The sequence below is a fragment of the Berghia stephanieae genome, chromosome 12 (genome assembly GCF_034508935.2).
Source record: "Berghia stephanieae isolate SIO BIC M18660-M18661 chromosome 12, UCSD_Bste_1.3, whole genome shotgun sequence".
Taxonomy (NCBI): Eukaryota; Metazoa; Mollusca; class Gastropoda; order Nudibranchia; family Aeolidiidae; genus Berghia; species Berghia stephanieae.
The window spans coordinates 16,897,359-16,910,819 of NC_088371.1; the positions used below are offsets into that span (position 1 = coordinate 16,897,359).

The window sequence follows — 13,461 nt, forward strand, 5'->3', positions numbered from 1 at the left end:
GTCCTGAATCATTTGTTTATGGGACAGGACTCCTCATATTTTAATACTGATGAGAAATACATATAGAAAACAAGAGAGATGCCAAATGAAAAACAGGCAGTTAAAAATAAGATGTCCGGCAGTCTCTCTCTCTCTCTCTCTCTCTCTCTCTCTCTCTCTCTCTCTCTCTCTCTCTCTATCTATCTATCTGTCACACACACACACACACACACACACACACACACATACACATACACACACGCGCCCGCACGCCTTCTGTCAAGTTCAGAAAGAGAGAGGGGATGGCAAGCAATGCACTAGCGTTGAGCTATTTGACCAAAGCACAATTAGAAACGAACATGGTGTGTGTCATTCTAAAATGAGATTCAAAGCTAAATGGGTACTACACATTAATGATACAGTTGAGTAGAAGAGATAGCAAGTGTGGCTATGTGGTCTAGTGGTATGACACTCGCTTTCGGACTGGAAGGTCCTGGGTTCGAGCCTCGCGCTCGGCGCATAGTTGAGTCCTTGGAAAAGCTCTTTTTTCACATTCTCTCATGAGAAATGAGTACCTGGCCATTAACAGCGTCCGAAAAATTGTAATATCGCCTAACAGGCGTCATGTCCCGTCCTACATGTTAAATGTTGCTGTTGACCAGGGACCCCTTGTAAAGCGCTTTGAGCACATTTAGTGGATATTGCGTAATATATAAAGCTCAATTATAGCAAGAGTGTTTTTAAGGGTCTTATGGTGCTTGCAACACATTTAGGCCACATCAGCGCCAGTGCAAATGAAAAAAGAATGGGATAGTCAAATTTTTTTTTTTTTTTAATTGCCATAATTTGCCCAAAAAACCCCCAAATTTGCCGAGAAATTTGCCAAAAAGACCAAAATTTGCCCAAAAATTTGCCGAGGAGAACTAAGCGTTTCAGTAAAAGTTAACACGCGATACAGAAAAAAATATATATAAAAGACAATTTATTACATTTAAGGAGGCTACATTTATTAATTTACACGATGTAAAGCGATTTATGCGCCCAAACTTTCAGACAATCACACACACACACACACACACACACACACACACACACACACACACACACACAAACGTACACTTTCAGTCAGACTCATTAAAGGCCTAGTTTTCTTTTACTACTCAAAAAAAGAGGCATCGATAAACTTATTGTAGTAAAGGAAAACTAGTCCTTTGGTGTTGTTTTCTGTGAGTCTACGCCTTCTGGAAGACAAGACAAGATTGTAATTAAAGAGAAAAACTTCGCTCAGCATCAGCTGAAGAGCATGGTGAGAAGGCATACCGGGACGCCAATGCAGCGAGAGCTGGAACATAATCTGCCACAGACTTCCAAAATAGGGTCAGATCTATAATTATAATTCTATCAGACTCTCTCACAGCACTGGGCCCCAGTTTCTCAATATACCTCGTGAACTCATGCTGAGGAATATCACAAAAATTGGGAATTGCAGTGTATGCAGATAATAGACCTTGATGAACTCAATAAAGGTCTATTATGCAGATACACTGCGAGGCATGAGAGCAATATTCTTCGGACTGAAAATCCTAATGTGCTTCAAAAACTCCAAGCAAAGCTGTAATATTTCTCAAGTTTCGCACTTTTTTTTTCGTTATTTTGTTTTCGCTTCTTTTTTTCCCCCAAAATTTGCCACGCAATTTGCCAATTTTCCCAAAATTTGCCACGATTTTGGTAAATTTGCCAAAATTTGCGGATGGCCCTAATATTTGCGGCCGCAAAAAATGCAGATGACTGTTTAAATAGCGAACAACAAATTCCAAAAGCAAACTATTATTAATCTACTTTGATCGAGATCACCTAAATGTCTCACACAGATAATATCATACTAATACCGTCACATGATCCCACTAAGAGGAACACACTCAAATCTTTACAAGATACGTTGAAAACAAAAATTAGTCTATCAATACATTACAGAGAGATGATTTACGATTTTACAATGAAAAAAAAAATAATTACCTCGTCTATAACTAACACTATACAAGTAGACATTTGACTGTTTTCCTCTCAGTCAAGATTATGATTATAATAATGATGATGTTGATGAAGGTGGCTAGAACTTCTCAGAATTAAAAAATGGTAGGCCTACTACAGGTCGAAAAGGCGAACATAAAAAAAAAAAACACCCAAAAATAGTTAAAAATCCTACGAAAAGGAAGAATGAAGCAATAAGGCAGTACAAAAGCCCGAAATGGTCAAAGGGATGTAATTCACTGATTAAAAGTAAACCACAAAAGCAAATCATGTGTTACTTCCCTTGGTTCGTGATCACTTCTGGAACAGGGACTAACCGTATCAATAATAAGAAGAAACAAAGGGAATAAAGAGGTCCTAGGAGCCAAACATTGTAATTTAGTTCAGATAAATAATCTTGACAACAGAGTATAAAGTTTAAAAAGACATAACAAAAACTTATCCTCATATTTGTGACCCATGGTCTCAAAACTGTGGGGGACCCTATGGCTCAGTTGGTAGAGCACTCACGTCACACGCAAAGGGACCAAAATCAACCCCGGGTGCAGAGGAGATTTTTTCTGACCCCATGTCCACCCAGAAGTAATTGGTAGCTAGGCATCTGCTTAGATCTAGCGGAAAGTACTTTCACAGCCCTTTACTGCATTTCAAACTTAGTTGACAGTAATTTGCCAGACCCTAGTTCATATTACAAATGCGATCACAGCCTGTGCCTAAGGAGCTGATCAACTTTGCCTTATCTATTATTTTTTCTTAAGTTTCCCAAGTAGCGTAGGAAGGATGCTATTATATGTTGAAATAAGATATTTTAGAGTCATAACTAGTGTCTCAACTCAAAAACTATAACAGCTAATTAAAAAATCCCCTTTTAAGGTGATAAATATACATCTATTAAACAGTGTTGCAAGATTACAACCAATTCTTGTAGTTACCTTTTGAGATCTTCTTAAAATAGTGAGACAAGTTAGTCAAAAATTACATTTTGAGAAAACAAAAAAATACATTTCATATACCTAAAAAGACTAGACACATATTTTGTGTATTAATCTACATATTTTACGTAACTTTAAAACAGTGCGAACCTTTTCAATAGATTGATATAAAGCTAACAGCAACTTGCCTAGGATGCAGTCACATATTTTAACCCACCCCCCTAAGAAAAATTTGCAAAATAGTGACTTCATTTTGAATCCCGTGCACCAATTGCATAAAAATGGCATGAATCTCTAGAAGTCTCTACTCCTCCCTTATAGATAGATAGAAACGGAAATAACGGTAACATTTAGTTTCAATTTAGGCGTTTCCAAAGATACCAAGCTTTGCTATTTTATAAGTTATAAGAGTGAAAAATATGGTTGCTAAGGGGTAAAGTTGGGGCACTTTATCAACTTTCAACATTCTATTCATATTTTACTTACCTTTACGATTTTCAAAGGTAATTTTAGGATTCCTTTTTGAGTTATGAAAGCTAAGAAATTGGATTCGACAGATATTTTTTCACAAGACACCCAAAACAAAACCAACCCCCCCCCCCCCCCCCACACACACACAAAAAAAAACCGATTTTCGTTTTTTGTTCTAAAACTAAAAATTTGAGCAGCACATTCCCTTAAAAGATCGTCATACAAGCGCTTAGAGCCTGATGTCTCAGAATTGCAGAGCCATATATAAGATTTCAGCATTATCATTATAAGCATTATTGACAAAGGTCTTTGCATGGCCATGGATGGCGATGAGATGATAAATTCAACTGGGGACAGTTTTGTTGTGGTTTTTTTAAATGGGTTTTTATTGCACATGTGATGTTTCTAGTTCAAATGAATAAAATCAAATCAAATTATGAAGAATTTAAAAAAAGGAGAGGAGAGAGAATGAAGAGAAAGGTGTGTGCACGTCGGTGTCCATCTTCAATTTACCGCCCCCCCCCCCCCCCCTCCCTCTCCCTCTCTTTCCTCCCCCTCCTAAATTGCTTTCATAAGAAAATGTTTGTAATCAATACTGAAAAAAGAAAAGTCTTCAATCATTCATGTAAAATTGCTTATCAAACAGAGTAAGATTTGGAGAAAAAGTGTACAATTTGAAAATGGAACCCTTCAGTCATCACAACCAGCCGTTGAAAATACTAATGAAAGAGTGAAAATGGAGAGGCTTCGTATGGGAACAAGACAATGGACGTTTTGGGTACAAATCCTTCGTCAGCACAACAATACAGAAAATAACATGGAAAACAGATAAAATAAAATGCAAAATAACTTGTATCGTCTGTACTCAATGAAGGGTTTGTACCCGAAACGTCCATTGTCTGTCTTGTTCCCATATGAAGCCTCTCCATTTTCACTCTTTCATTAGTATTTTCACAATCACAGGCTTCAGGCAGTCCCTACCATTTTCAAACAGCCGTTGAGTAACATTAGAAATATATAATTCTTGTATCAATTTTGTGTGGAAGAAAAATTTCAGAAACTTCAGGTAAACTAGAAAATAAATTTTGAACCAATGCAAACAAACGCCTTAAATCTATCAGACAACAATTAATTGTTAAAATACATATTTTGGGAAGCATGGGGAATGTCAAGAAACCTAATGAGAAACGGGGTTAAAACAACTACATAATAAAATGTTAAGATTTGAGTCTCATTAAAAAAAAACCCCAAAAAAAACGTACAATCTGAGAGAAAAGCATACAATAACAATGTTATAAAGGTGGAAAAAGCACACAAATAGGCTTTTTTTGGGCGTTCAGATGGCAGCCCTGCTTTATCTATTGTAGCCAATCAAACTCCTTTGAAAATACAGCAATGTCAATCAACCATTTCCGACATTATGACATTTTGATTCTCTTCAATGTTCTTTATGATGTTTTCAAGATTCCACTGTGACCTAACAAGAGTTCTGTCAACACCAAAATATCCGTAACGTAGACGCCGAACACCAGTGCAAACTGCTCGAGATTTTAATTGGACAGCCATATCATGAATCAATTTATTCAAAAAGTTACAGCGTTCATTGATGCTATGAATTTCCAATGTAAAATCTGGTGGTTGAAAATCAATACATTTAACCCCATAAACAATAGGGGGTGTACGTCTCTCCGCTGGTCGAATTATTCCAGCTGCAGCAAGTTCATATGCATCCTGACTATCGGGAGATATTCCACTGTATCTATACATCTCCCTACTGAATGCTGCTTGAGCCATGGCACAAATTTTATCAATTTTTGCTTGTGATACATGTCGAAAACTAGCTCTCTCTATGAACTTTCCTTTTGGAGAAAAATTTTGTGTACAATAGCCTAATCTGCCCTTCACATGATAAACCCTAAGAAGTTTTGATTCCCCAATCATTTCTAAACTTTGCCTGCCTAGGTTACCAATACTCAATAAAAGGACCCCAGATGAGTGTTTGGATAGATTATCAAGGTAAGATATTTTGAAATCCGAGGATAAATATCTTTGTCCATATATGAGCTTCAGTGCATTATCAGTTTGTTGCACGGTGTTCTCTGAATTTGAAACACCAGTTACTTGGCCGCGTGTCAACAACGGGGCATTCAAATTCAAAGGTGAAACTGAAAGCGACTGTTGTCCAGTGTTTAATGGCGGCGTGTGAGAAGTCAATCCTGATAAATTTGGAAGAGTAGTAGATTCAGTAGTTAGCGGTGTAGATTTTTTACGTAAACCAGTCACGTCGATAGACCCATTGATTGATAGACTTGATCCTAAGAACTTTTCATCGGCTCTGTCTCTGTCGAAATTGTAGCAAAGCATCGAGTTCAAATCACTGCTCAATTTACCTTGGAGTTTTTCAACAATTTTAAATGTGCATTCACCTTCGGGTTTAAAAACGCTGATAATTCCATTTAATAATCGATAATATGTCGGAGCTGGCTTGAACTTAATCATCTTTTTCTATTTATTATGTCGGGAAAAGAGAAAGATCTCTCTTTATACTGTGTGTTTTGATTTTTCAGCTCATCACTCACCACATCACTTGTTGTCTGTCTCTACTTTCGTTTTCCTTCGAAGTGTTTCAGTTCATAATTTTGTACATAAAAATATATAATATGTAAAGAACAAAAAAAAAAAAAAAAAAAAAAGAGAGAGAGAGAGAGGAGGAAAATAAGACATTTTATTTCATTAGAAATATAATCATGATGAACATCACATTCTTATAAACTTTAAGCATAGCTTGTTTTATAATTTATATATATTGAGCGTTTTCAGTCATTTTCTTACACAGGCAAGAAACTCATGGTAGAAACAACAAGATATGAAGTGAATAGAAAAGTGCCAGAAGACAATAGAGAATGAAAATTTTTCGCGTCGGTGGTGGGGTTTGAACCTGCGACCTTATTGGTACGACAACTCCGCCTGGCAGGTGAGAGCGTGGCTCTACCGTGTGAGCTATCAACGAACACAAAAATATTCGTTTCAAACTCAAAGTCATTACTAGATCCCTCTCTCACCCACTTCTTGAGACCGCCGATTCGTTCGTACACCACCATCGCGAATAATTTTGACCAGCAGTTAAGCTTTAATAGCCAATATTCTCAACACAAACATATAACATAGAAACGATTGAGACATTGAGTATGCTCCGGTGTATGGGGTGAATTTTTAATTCAGAAAAGTGAGTGGAGCAGGCACTTATGTTGGTAACAACAAGATATGAAGTGAATAGAAAAGTGCCAGAAGACAATAGAGAATGAAAATTTTTCGCGGCGGTGGTGGGGTTTGAACCTGCGACCTTATTGGTACGACAACTCCGCCTGGCAGGTGAGAGCGTGGCTCTACCGTGTGAGCTATCAACGAACACAAAAATATTCGTTTCAAACTCAAAGTCATTACTAGATCCCTCTCTCACCCACTTCTTGAGACCGCCGATTCGTTCGTACACCACCATCGCGAATAATTTTGACCAGCAGTTAAGCTTTAATAGCCAATATTCTCAACACAAACATATAACATAGAAACGATTGAGACATTGAGTATGCTCCGGTGTATGGGGTGAATTTTTAATTCAGAAAAGTGAGTGGAGCAGGCACTTATGTTGGTAACAACAAGATATGAAGTGAATAGAAAAGTGCCAGAAGACAATAGAGAATGAAAATTTTTCGCGGCGGTGGTGGGGTTTGAACCTGCGACCTTATTGGTACGACAACTCCGCCTGGCAGGTGAGAGCGTGGCTCTACCGTGTGAGCTATCAACGAACACAAAAATATTCGTTTCAAACTCAAAGTCATTACTAGATCCCTCTCTCACCCACTTCTTGAGACCGCCGATTCGTTCGTACACCACCATCGCGAATAATTTTGACCAGCAGTTAAGCTTTAATAGCCAATATTCTCAACACAAACTCATGGTAGAGAACTCTGCAATAACAAAACTTTGGTTAAATTATTCGAGTTGTTCTTCTTCCTATTTATTTGGCTACTTGACTACTTTGCTTATCGCTTACGAAAGGAGCAGTGACCGTGGTATTGGGGGTAAATAACCAGTATAAATAATTACTCCGTTCATTGATGCACTAGTGGCTCTTCAAACACACTGTAACAATACCGTGACTAATGTGATTTTAAATTCATGATTTGATGTGAGCTTGTTCAAGTTTACTTACTTGAATCAGGGACTGCTGCATCACTCTTCCTTCACTCATTAACTCCACCGCTACACTTACACTATCTGCTTTATTTTAATTTTTTTTTTTACTCTTGTACTATTTTTGGTTTTGAATATATCCAAGAAATCCGACGAAAAGCGGGATAGGTAAAGATTTCTCGATTTCTCAAACTGTAAGCAGCATAATTTGTCAACTTTGTGACTGAACGAACACTGCATTGTTATTCATTAGTATTGATTTACTTATATTATATAACTATAACTGAGGGAGGATTATCATCATAGTCTACGACTAAGAGTAAGTGACAAGACTATTGTTCTTTCCGAACCTACTAAATAGATAACTAAAAAAGAGATAATCAGAAAAGGACTTAACTCTCAGTTTTATTAACGGACACTACCAGAAATGTAGAGCTCAAATTCACCAAAGTAAAAAGGCCATTGAATTGGATTTTCAATTTTACCAAAATGAAAAGTACTTAGCCTAAATGATAGTGACAGCTTTATTTATTCACTCTCTTGCTTTATTATTATTATTTTTTATTTGTTTGTTTGTTTGTATCATTAGGTTCAATGCTTAAATGCTTAAGCTACACAAGTTCCAAAGAAGTCTAAATCTGAAATTATTGACAAGGCAGACTTACTTGGCTCTGGCTGGAAACCCAGACAACCACCGCTTTGATTCTGGATGCTTCTCCTTCCTGTGTGCTACAATGGCAGCAGCAAGTAGTTGCGTAGATCCCCCAGGAACAAACTGGGCTGACAAGCTCAAGTTCGATAATTTAGTTCTACGCTCTCTGCCTGTTGACAAAAGTTATGATAACTCCCAGAGACAGGTAAGAAATGAATCATTTAATTTAATTTAATTAGGGTAGTGACGTTTAATTTTGCTGGAGAGTAAATTCGTTGCAACCATCTACTCTTAAGAAATAAAGCCTGTAAAATATATATCTTTTCACATTTTGATTAGTCCATATCTGCAAAAAGACAAGACATTCATTACTTGCAGACAACCAATGAAATTCTCAATTAGTTATGAGTTGACAAAATAACATATCTTAATCCAGATGGTGTATGTATAAAATAGAATACAATATAAATCTGTGTTAATACTTCATAACCCCCCATGTGGTGTCTGGGGTCACTCAACAGAGAGGGTGCAAAACAGCTCAGTACCAAGTCAGCATGTCGTAAAAGGCAACTAATGGTGTGTGATTCCCCCATTTTGAGTCACCTGGTCCTCAAAGTGTTACAGATACACAGGCGGACAAATCAAATCTTTTTTTTTAGCTTGGGCGACTGAAGAGTTTCTGCAATGACAGAATTTATGGACAACAGACAAAGCCCAAAGGACTTTGCTGACCCGATGATGTCTTCGGCAAACAAGCAGCTTTGAATTATGTCATGGAATGTTCACACCATGTGTGAAGCAGGAAAAATCTCTCAAGTTGTGACAGAGATAAGAAGATACAGGCTGCCTATACTTTTGTGAAAGAAGTGGATATACAGAGAAGTGATAAGACATGGAACGAGATAAAATAGTTAGCTTAAGATAGAGTGGGTTTGAAACTGTCTGGGGCCTATACCCTGACCCAGGGTGAAAAAGGTAATGATGATGATGAACAACTGATTGTCATTAAATGTGTTGCCCAAATGGCAATTTGGCTGCTCACTGGACACCCATTTCTGAGGTCATGTTTGTTTTGCTGAATAATTTGGGATGATACTTGTCTACCGAGCTGAAGTTTATCCCAGTTTCTGTAGCATAAAAGGAACCATAGCAATTGCTTGCTATCCATTTGGGGTTGGAGAGGATACAAATCTATTGTGAAGGACCTGCTTTAAGATCTATCAGTCCCAGCTGCTGAATTACTTTTGGGTGGACAGTAGGTTCAGAGCAAATCTTTAACTTAAGCGGGTACCAACACTGGTCCCTTTGGTTTTTGGGACCCCCCCCCCCCCATCCAATTTTGGAATAATGGTTTTCTGAATGACCATGAACTCATAGTGCAGAAGTGTATCCTGTTCACTGGAATGGATTGTTGCCCGTGGCCTTTCGTGTATAGAAAGCAAGTTTATTGCTGTTTTCACTACCCAGCTAGCTAATCAGTAGCTGCTAGATGGTGAGCACCCGCCTCTCCTTGTTGTCAGGTAGGTGAATGAATGAGTACATTATTTATTGTCTGTAAAAATACTTATTATGCATACATCTTTTATACAAAACAATAACTAGATAATAAATAAGGTCTCTCTTGCTGTTTTATACATCCCTTTATACCTTTTGCCCTCTTCCATATGATTTTCTGTTGATATATTACTGTTAAACTCATTTATTTTTTTCTTTATGTATCTCTCTTGACCGGATCATGCACCTGTGTCGAGATCAGACTATGGCTAGTCTCATATCAGACACATGCTCTTTGAATGGACTTCTTTTTAGGGTGCCTAACTTTTAATCTATATTTATTTATCCATCGCATCATTTTTCCTATAACCTTACTTTAAAATGCTTCAGCAGGACAGCTAAAAGCAAAATTGCCATTGCTGACGAGAGAGTGGTGATAGATAAAAATATGATGTACAATAGAGCACATTTTAAAGCTTATTCGTCATTTGATCTAATGTATACATCGATTTTCTCTTTCTCTCTCTCCCTGTTTTATCAACCAGGTACCGGGTGCTTGTTTCTCTCTCGTCAAACCTACTCCAGTAGACAATCCGCAATTGGTGTGTGCAGCCCCAAATGCACTCCGCCTTCTTGGCATCACAGAGAAAGATGCAGACACAGCCGACTTTTTGGACTTCTTCAGTGGCAATAGAATTATGCCAGGATCAGAGACAGCGGCTCATTGCTACTGTGGTCACCAGTTTGGATATTTTTCTGGCCAGTTGGGAGATGGAGCTGCCATGTAAGAATGGAGGAAATCCCAGAAAATCATTAAAGCAAAAAAATTAAGAGAGCATGTTTTTTATGTGTAAATATTATTTTTAACGTAAAACAGTCAAATACTTACAATGGTTTTGTTGAACTGCATTGACCAAGTATAGTTTATCACTGGGTTTTGTAGTCTTTAGCTTCCCAATCCTATGCCTCATGGATTTGAAAAAAAAAAAAGTTGATATGGGTTTATTAAAGTTGTTTGCAAGTGCTACAAATAAAAGAAAGATAATTCAAATACAATTTCTCTATAATAGAACTGTGTGGATCTAATTTTATTTATTTTAGAGACGGGAGCAATGGCATATACAGAGTGTTTTTTAAAAATTATTATTGACACATTTCAGGTGTGAATAAGATCAAATGTTTTTCTGCCATAGGTGCAGAATTTATCCAAGTTTTGATTGATATAAGTTTGAACACTGTGCACCATTTGGTAGCTGAGCTATGACGTGATCAGAAGTAAAGGGTTTACACATGCTGTATGTAGGATTTTATTTTTCTTGTGGCTGGTTTCATAATTTTTCATTCTCTTTGAATGCTTTATTCTCAGCATAACCAAAAAATGTGTGCTTATTGTATGTTTATTTCAGTATTTTACTTGCTTTGAAGTATTTTAAATTATCAGGTGACCAGCACAAGTAGTTTGCAGAACCTTGCTTTTAAAGCCTGCCATTGATAAAGGCTTTTGAAATACTAATGATATTTGTCGAGTTTTACTAACCCCCCCCCCCCCCCCCCCCCCCATTAAAAAGAAAGAAGAAAGCAATGAAAAGCGCTTTTCAAAAACTCTATCCAAAATGTTCTTTATTTCAGTGTTCAGATTTATCGTCATAAAAACAGTACTAAAGAAACAGGAATATTAACAGCTTCCGAAAGAACAAAATACTAAACACAGAACGGTTCGGGGGTTCACAACCTTTCTTCAGTCAACAACAAAAAATACATTTCTTAAATATCAGATTGACCATGCTTTCATTAAAAAAATTTTTTTTTTTTTTGGTTTGCCAAAGAAGGGTTTTGAGCCCAAGATGTCCCATGTTTGGTATTTGTTCTATTTTATGCTGTAATATTCATTTTTGTTTATTGCTTTATACAGTCCACTACTTTTAGAAGGTTATTATCACCTGGATTTATCGATCATAATTTTTCAGATACCTAGGGGAAATCATCAACAAGGATGGGGAGAGGTGGGAGATCCAATTGAAAGGTGCTGGCAAGACACCATATTCTCGCAGTGCAGATGGCAGGAAGGTTCTTCGTAGCACCATCAGGGAGTTCCTCTGTAGTGAGGTATATATTAAATATATATATATAATATAATATATATATAATATATATAATATATAAACAATTAACTGCTCCAAACTGCATGATTTTGAAGTCAGTGGGGGTTTTTTATTCTCAAAATACCGATCATTTAAAATTGCCAACATTTGATTCATAATTAAACTAGGAACATATTTCCAGCACAGTTTAAAAGTGCTATTTTTCTCCTTTCTAAAAATATCATATTTGTTTGATTAGCGTTGCTGGAAATATAGGTTACATCGATTCGCTTCAGACACCTTTCATCTGGCTGTTGGTAGACCAAGTTTATATAATCATTCTTGCAATATCTATCCATCACTGCCTTACTTCTTATAAAAGGAAGTACACTCTTGCACAGTTTCCTCGAACTCATTCGAATGTTCCAATTTTTTTTTCCTTTTTATTCTTTGTCATCATTCCATTCCTTCCTCGAACTAATTCTTACCTTGAACACGGTTTCCTCGAACTAATTTCACTCAGCCAACGTAAAAAAAATAAATGAATAAATAAATACATAAAAATGATAATCAACCCTTTCTCTTCCAATCCAGGCTATCCACAATTTGGGCATTCCCACCACCCGTGCAGGATCATGTATTACATCCCAATCCACAGTTGTCAGGGACATTTTCTATGACGGTCACCCCATCTTGGAGAAGTGTACCATAGTGTTGAGAATCGCACCCACCTTTATCAGGTACTATTTTTGTTGTTGCTATTTTGTTATTATTATTATTATTATTATTATTATTATTATTATTATTATTATTATATTATTATTATTATTATTATTATTATTATTATTATTATTATTATTTTATTATTATTATTATTATGGTTTTTGTTGTTATTATTATTATTTTTATTATTGTTATTACAGAGGCTCCTACCCTTCCGCTTTTCGCAGAATCATTCCACTTAAATGGTCCACATTCCGCGATTCCACTTTCAAGGCAAAAATTCCTCTTTTCAATGAAGAAAAATAATTTTAAAATGTTAGCTATGGTTTATTTTGTCAATCAATAGACATTTTGTGTGTCTGACTATTCCCTTCATAGTCTGTGCAGTTGATGTCAGATAATATTATATTTTAGGGAGGGGGTGGGGGGAGTGAATGGCCGAAGTATTATTATTATTGTTGGCTCCACAATGAATGTAATGCCCAAAAGGCCAACTGTGTTTGTGAAGGGCTTGGAGCTTTTGATAGAAATAAACAAGTGCAATTTATTATTATTATTATTATCATTATTATTATTATTATTATTATTATTATTATTATTATTTATATATTTATTATTATTATTATTATTTATTATTATTATTATTATTATTATATTATTATTATATTTTTTATTATTATTATCATCATTATGATCATCGTTGTCATTATTTTATTATTGTTATTATTATTATTTATTATTATTATTATTATTATTATTATTATTATTATTATTATTATTATAGACGATATTGCCTAGTCCTCAGCTTCTTTTTATGGTCAAAATCAACATTTGAATCAAAGACCAAACTAAAATGACTTTTAGAATTGCTTGACCATTTTAATCATTCCCTGTCTAGATTTGG

General features: G+C 36.0%; 2 protein-coding genes across 4 annotated transcripts in view; one reads left to right on the forward strand and one right to left on the reverse strand.

Annotated features, from left to right (window-relative positions):
- Positions 1-3,959: 3,959 nt before the first annotated feature.
- LOC144957726 (pseudouridylate synthase TRUB2, mitochondrial-like) lies at positions 3,960-6,011 on the reverse strand. Its single transcript, XM_078889109.1, has one exon. It carries the CDS (start codon positions 5,910-5,912, stop codon positions 4,812-4,814), a length of 1,101 nt encoding a protein of 366 aa, XP_078745235.1. The 5' UTR covers positions 5,913-6,011; the 3' UTR covers positions 3,960-4,811.
- Positions 6,012-7,440: 1,429 nt separating this feature from the next.
- The window catches only part of LOC144958382 (protein adenylyltransferase SelO, mitochondrial-like), a 28,580-nt gene continuing 22,559 nt past the window's right edge, over positions 7,441-13,461 (forward strand). The window contains exons 1-5 of one of the 3 annotated variants that reach the window (XM_078890366.1): positions 7,441-7,495; positions 8,197-8,464; positions 10,299-10,537; positions 11,721-11,859; positions 12,429-12,574. In XM_078890366.1, coding sequence (XP_078746492.1) covers positions 8,210-8,464; positions 10,299-10,537; positions 11,721-11,859; positions 12,429-12,574 — 779 coding nt within the window. In that variant the 5' untranslated portion in view covers positions 7,441-7,495; positions 8,197-8,209. The other 2 variants (XM_078890367.1, XM_078890368.1) reach the window with 2 other exon arrangements.

What these genes read in the sequence shown, in the direction of transcription:
- LOC144957726 (XM_078889109.1), bottom strand. Translation starts at nt 5,912, where the DNA reads ATGATTAAGTTCAAGCCAGCTCCGACATATTATCGATTATTAAATGGA.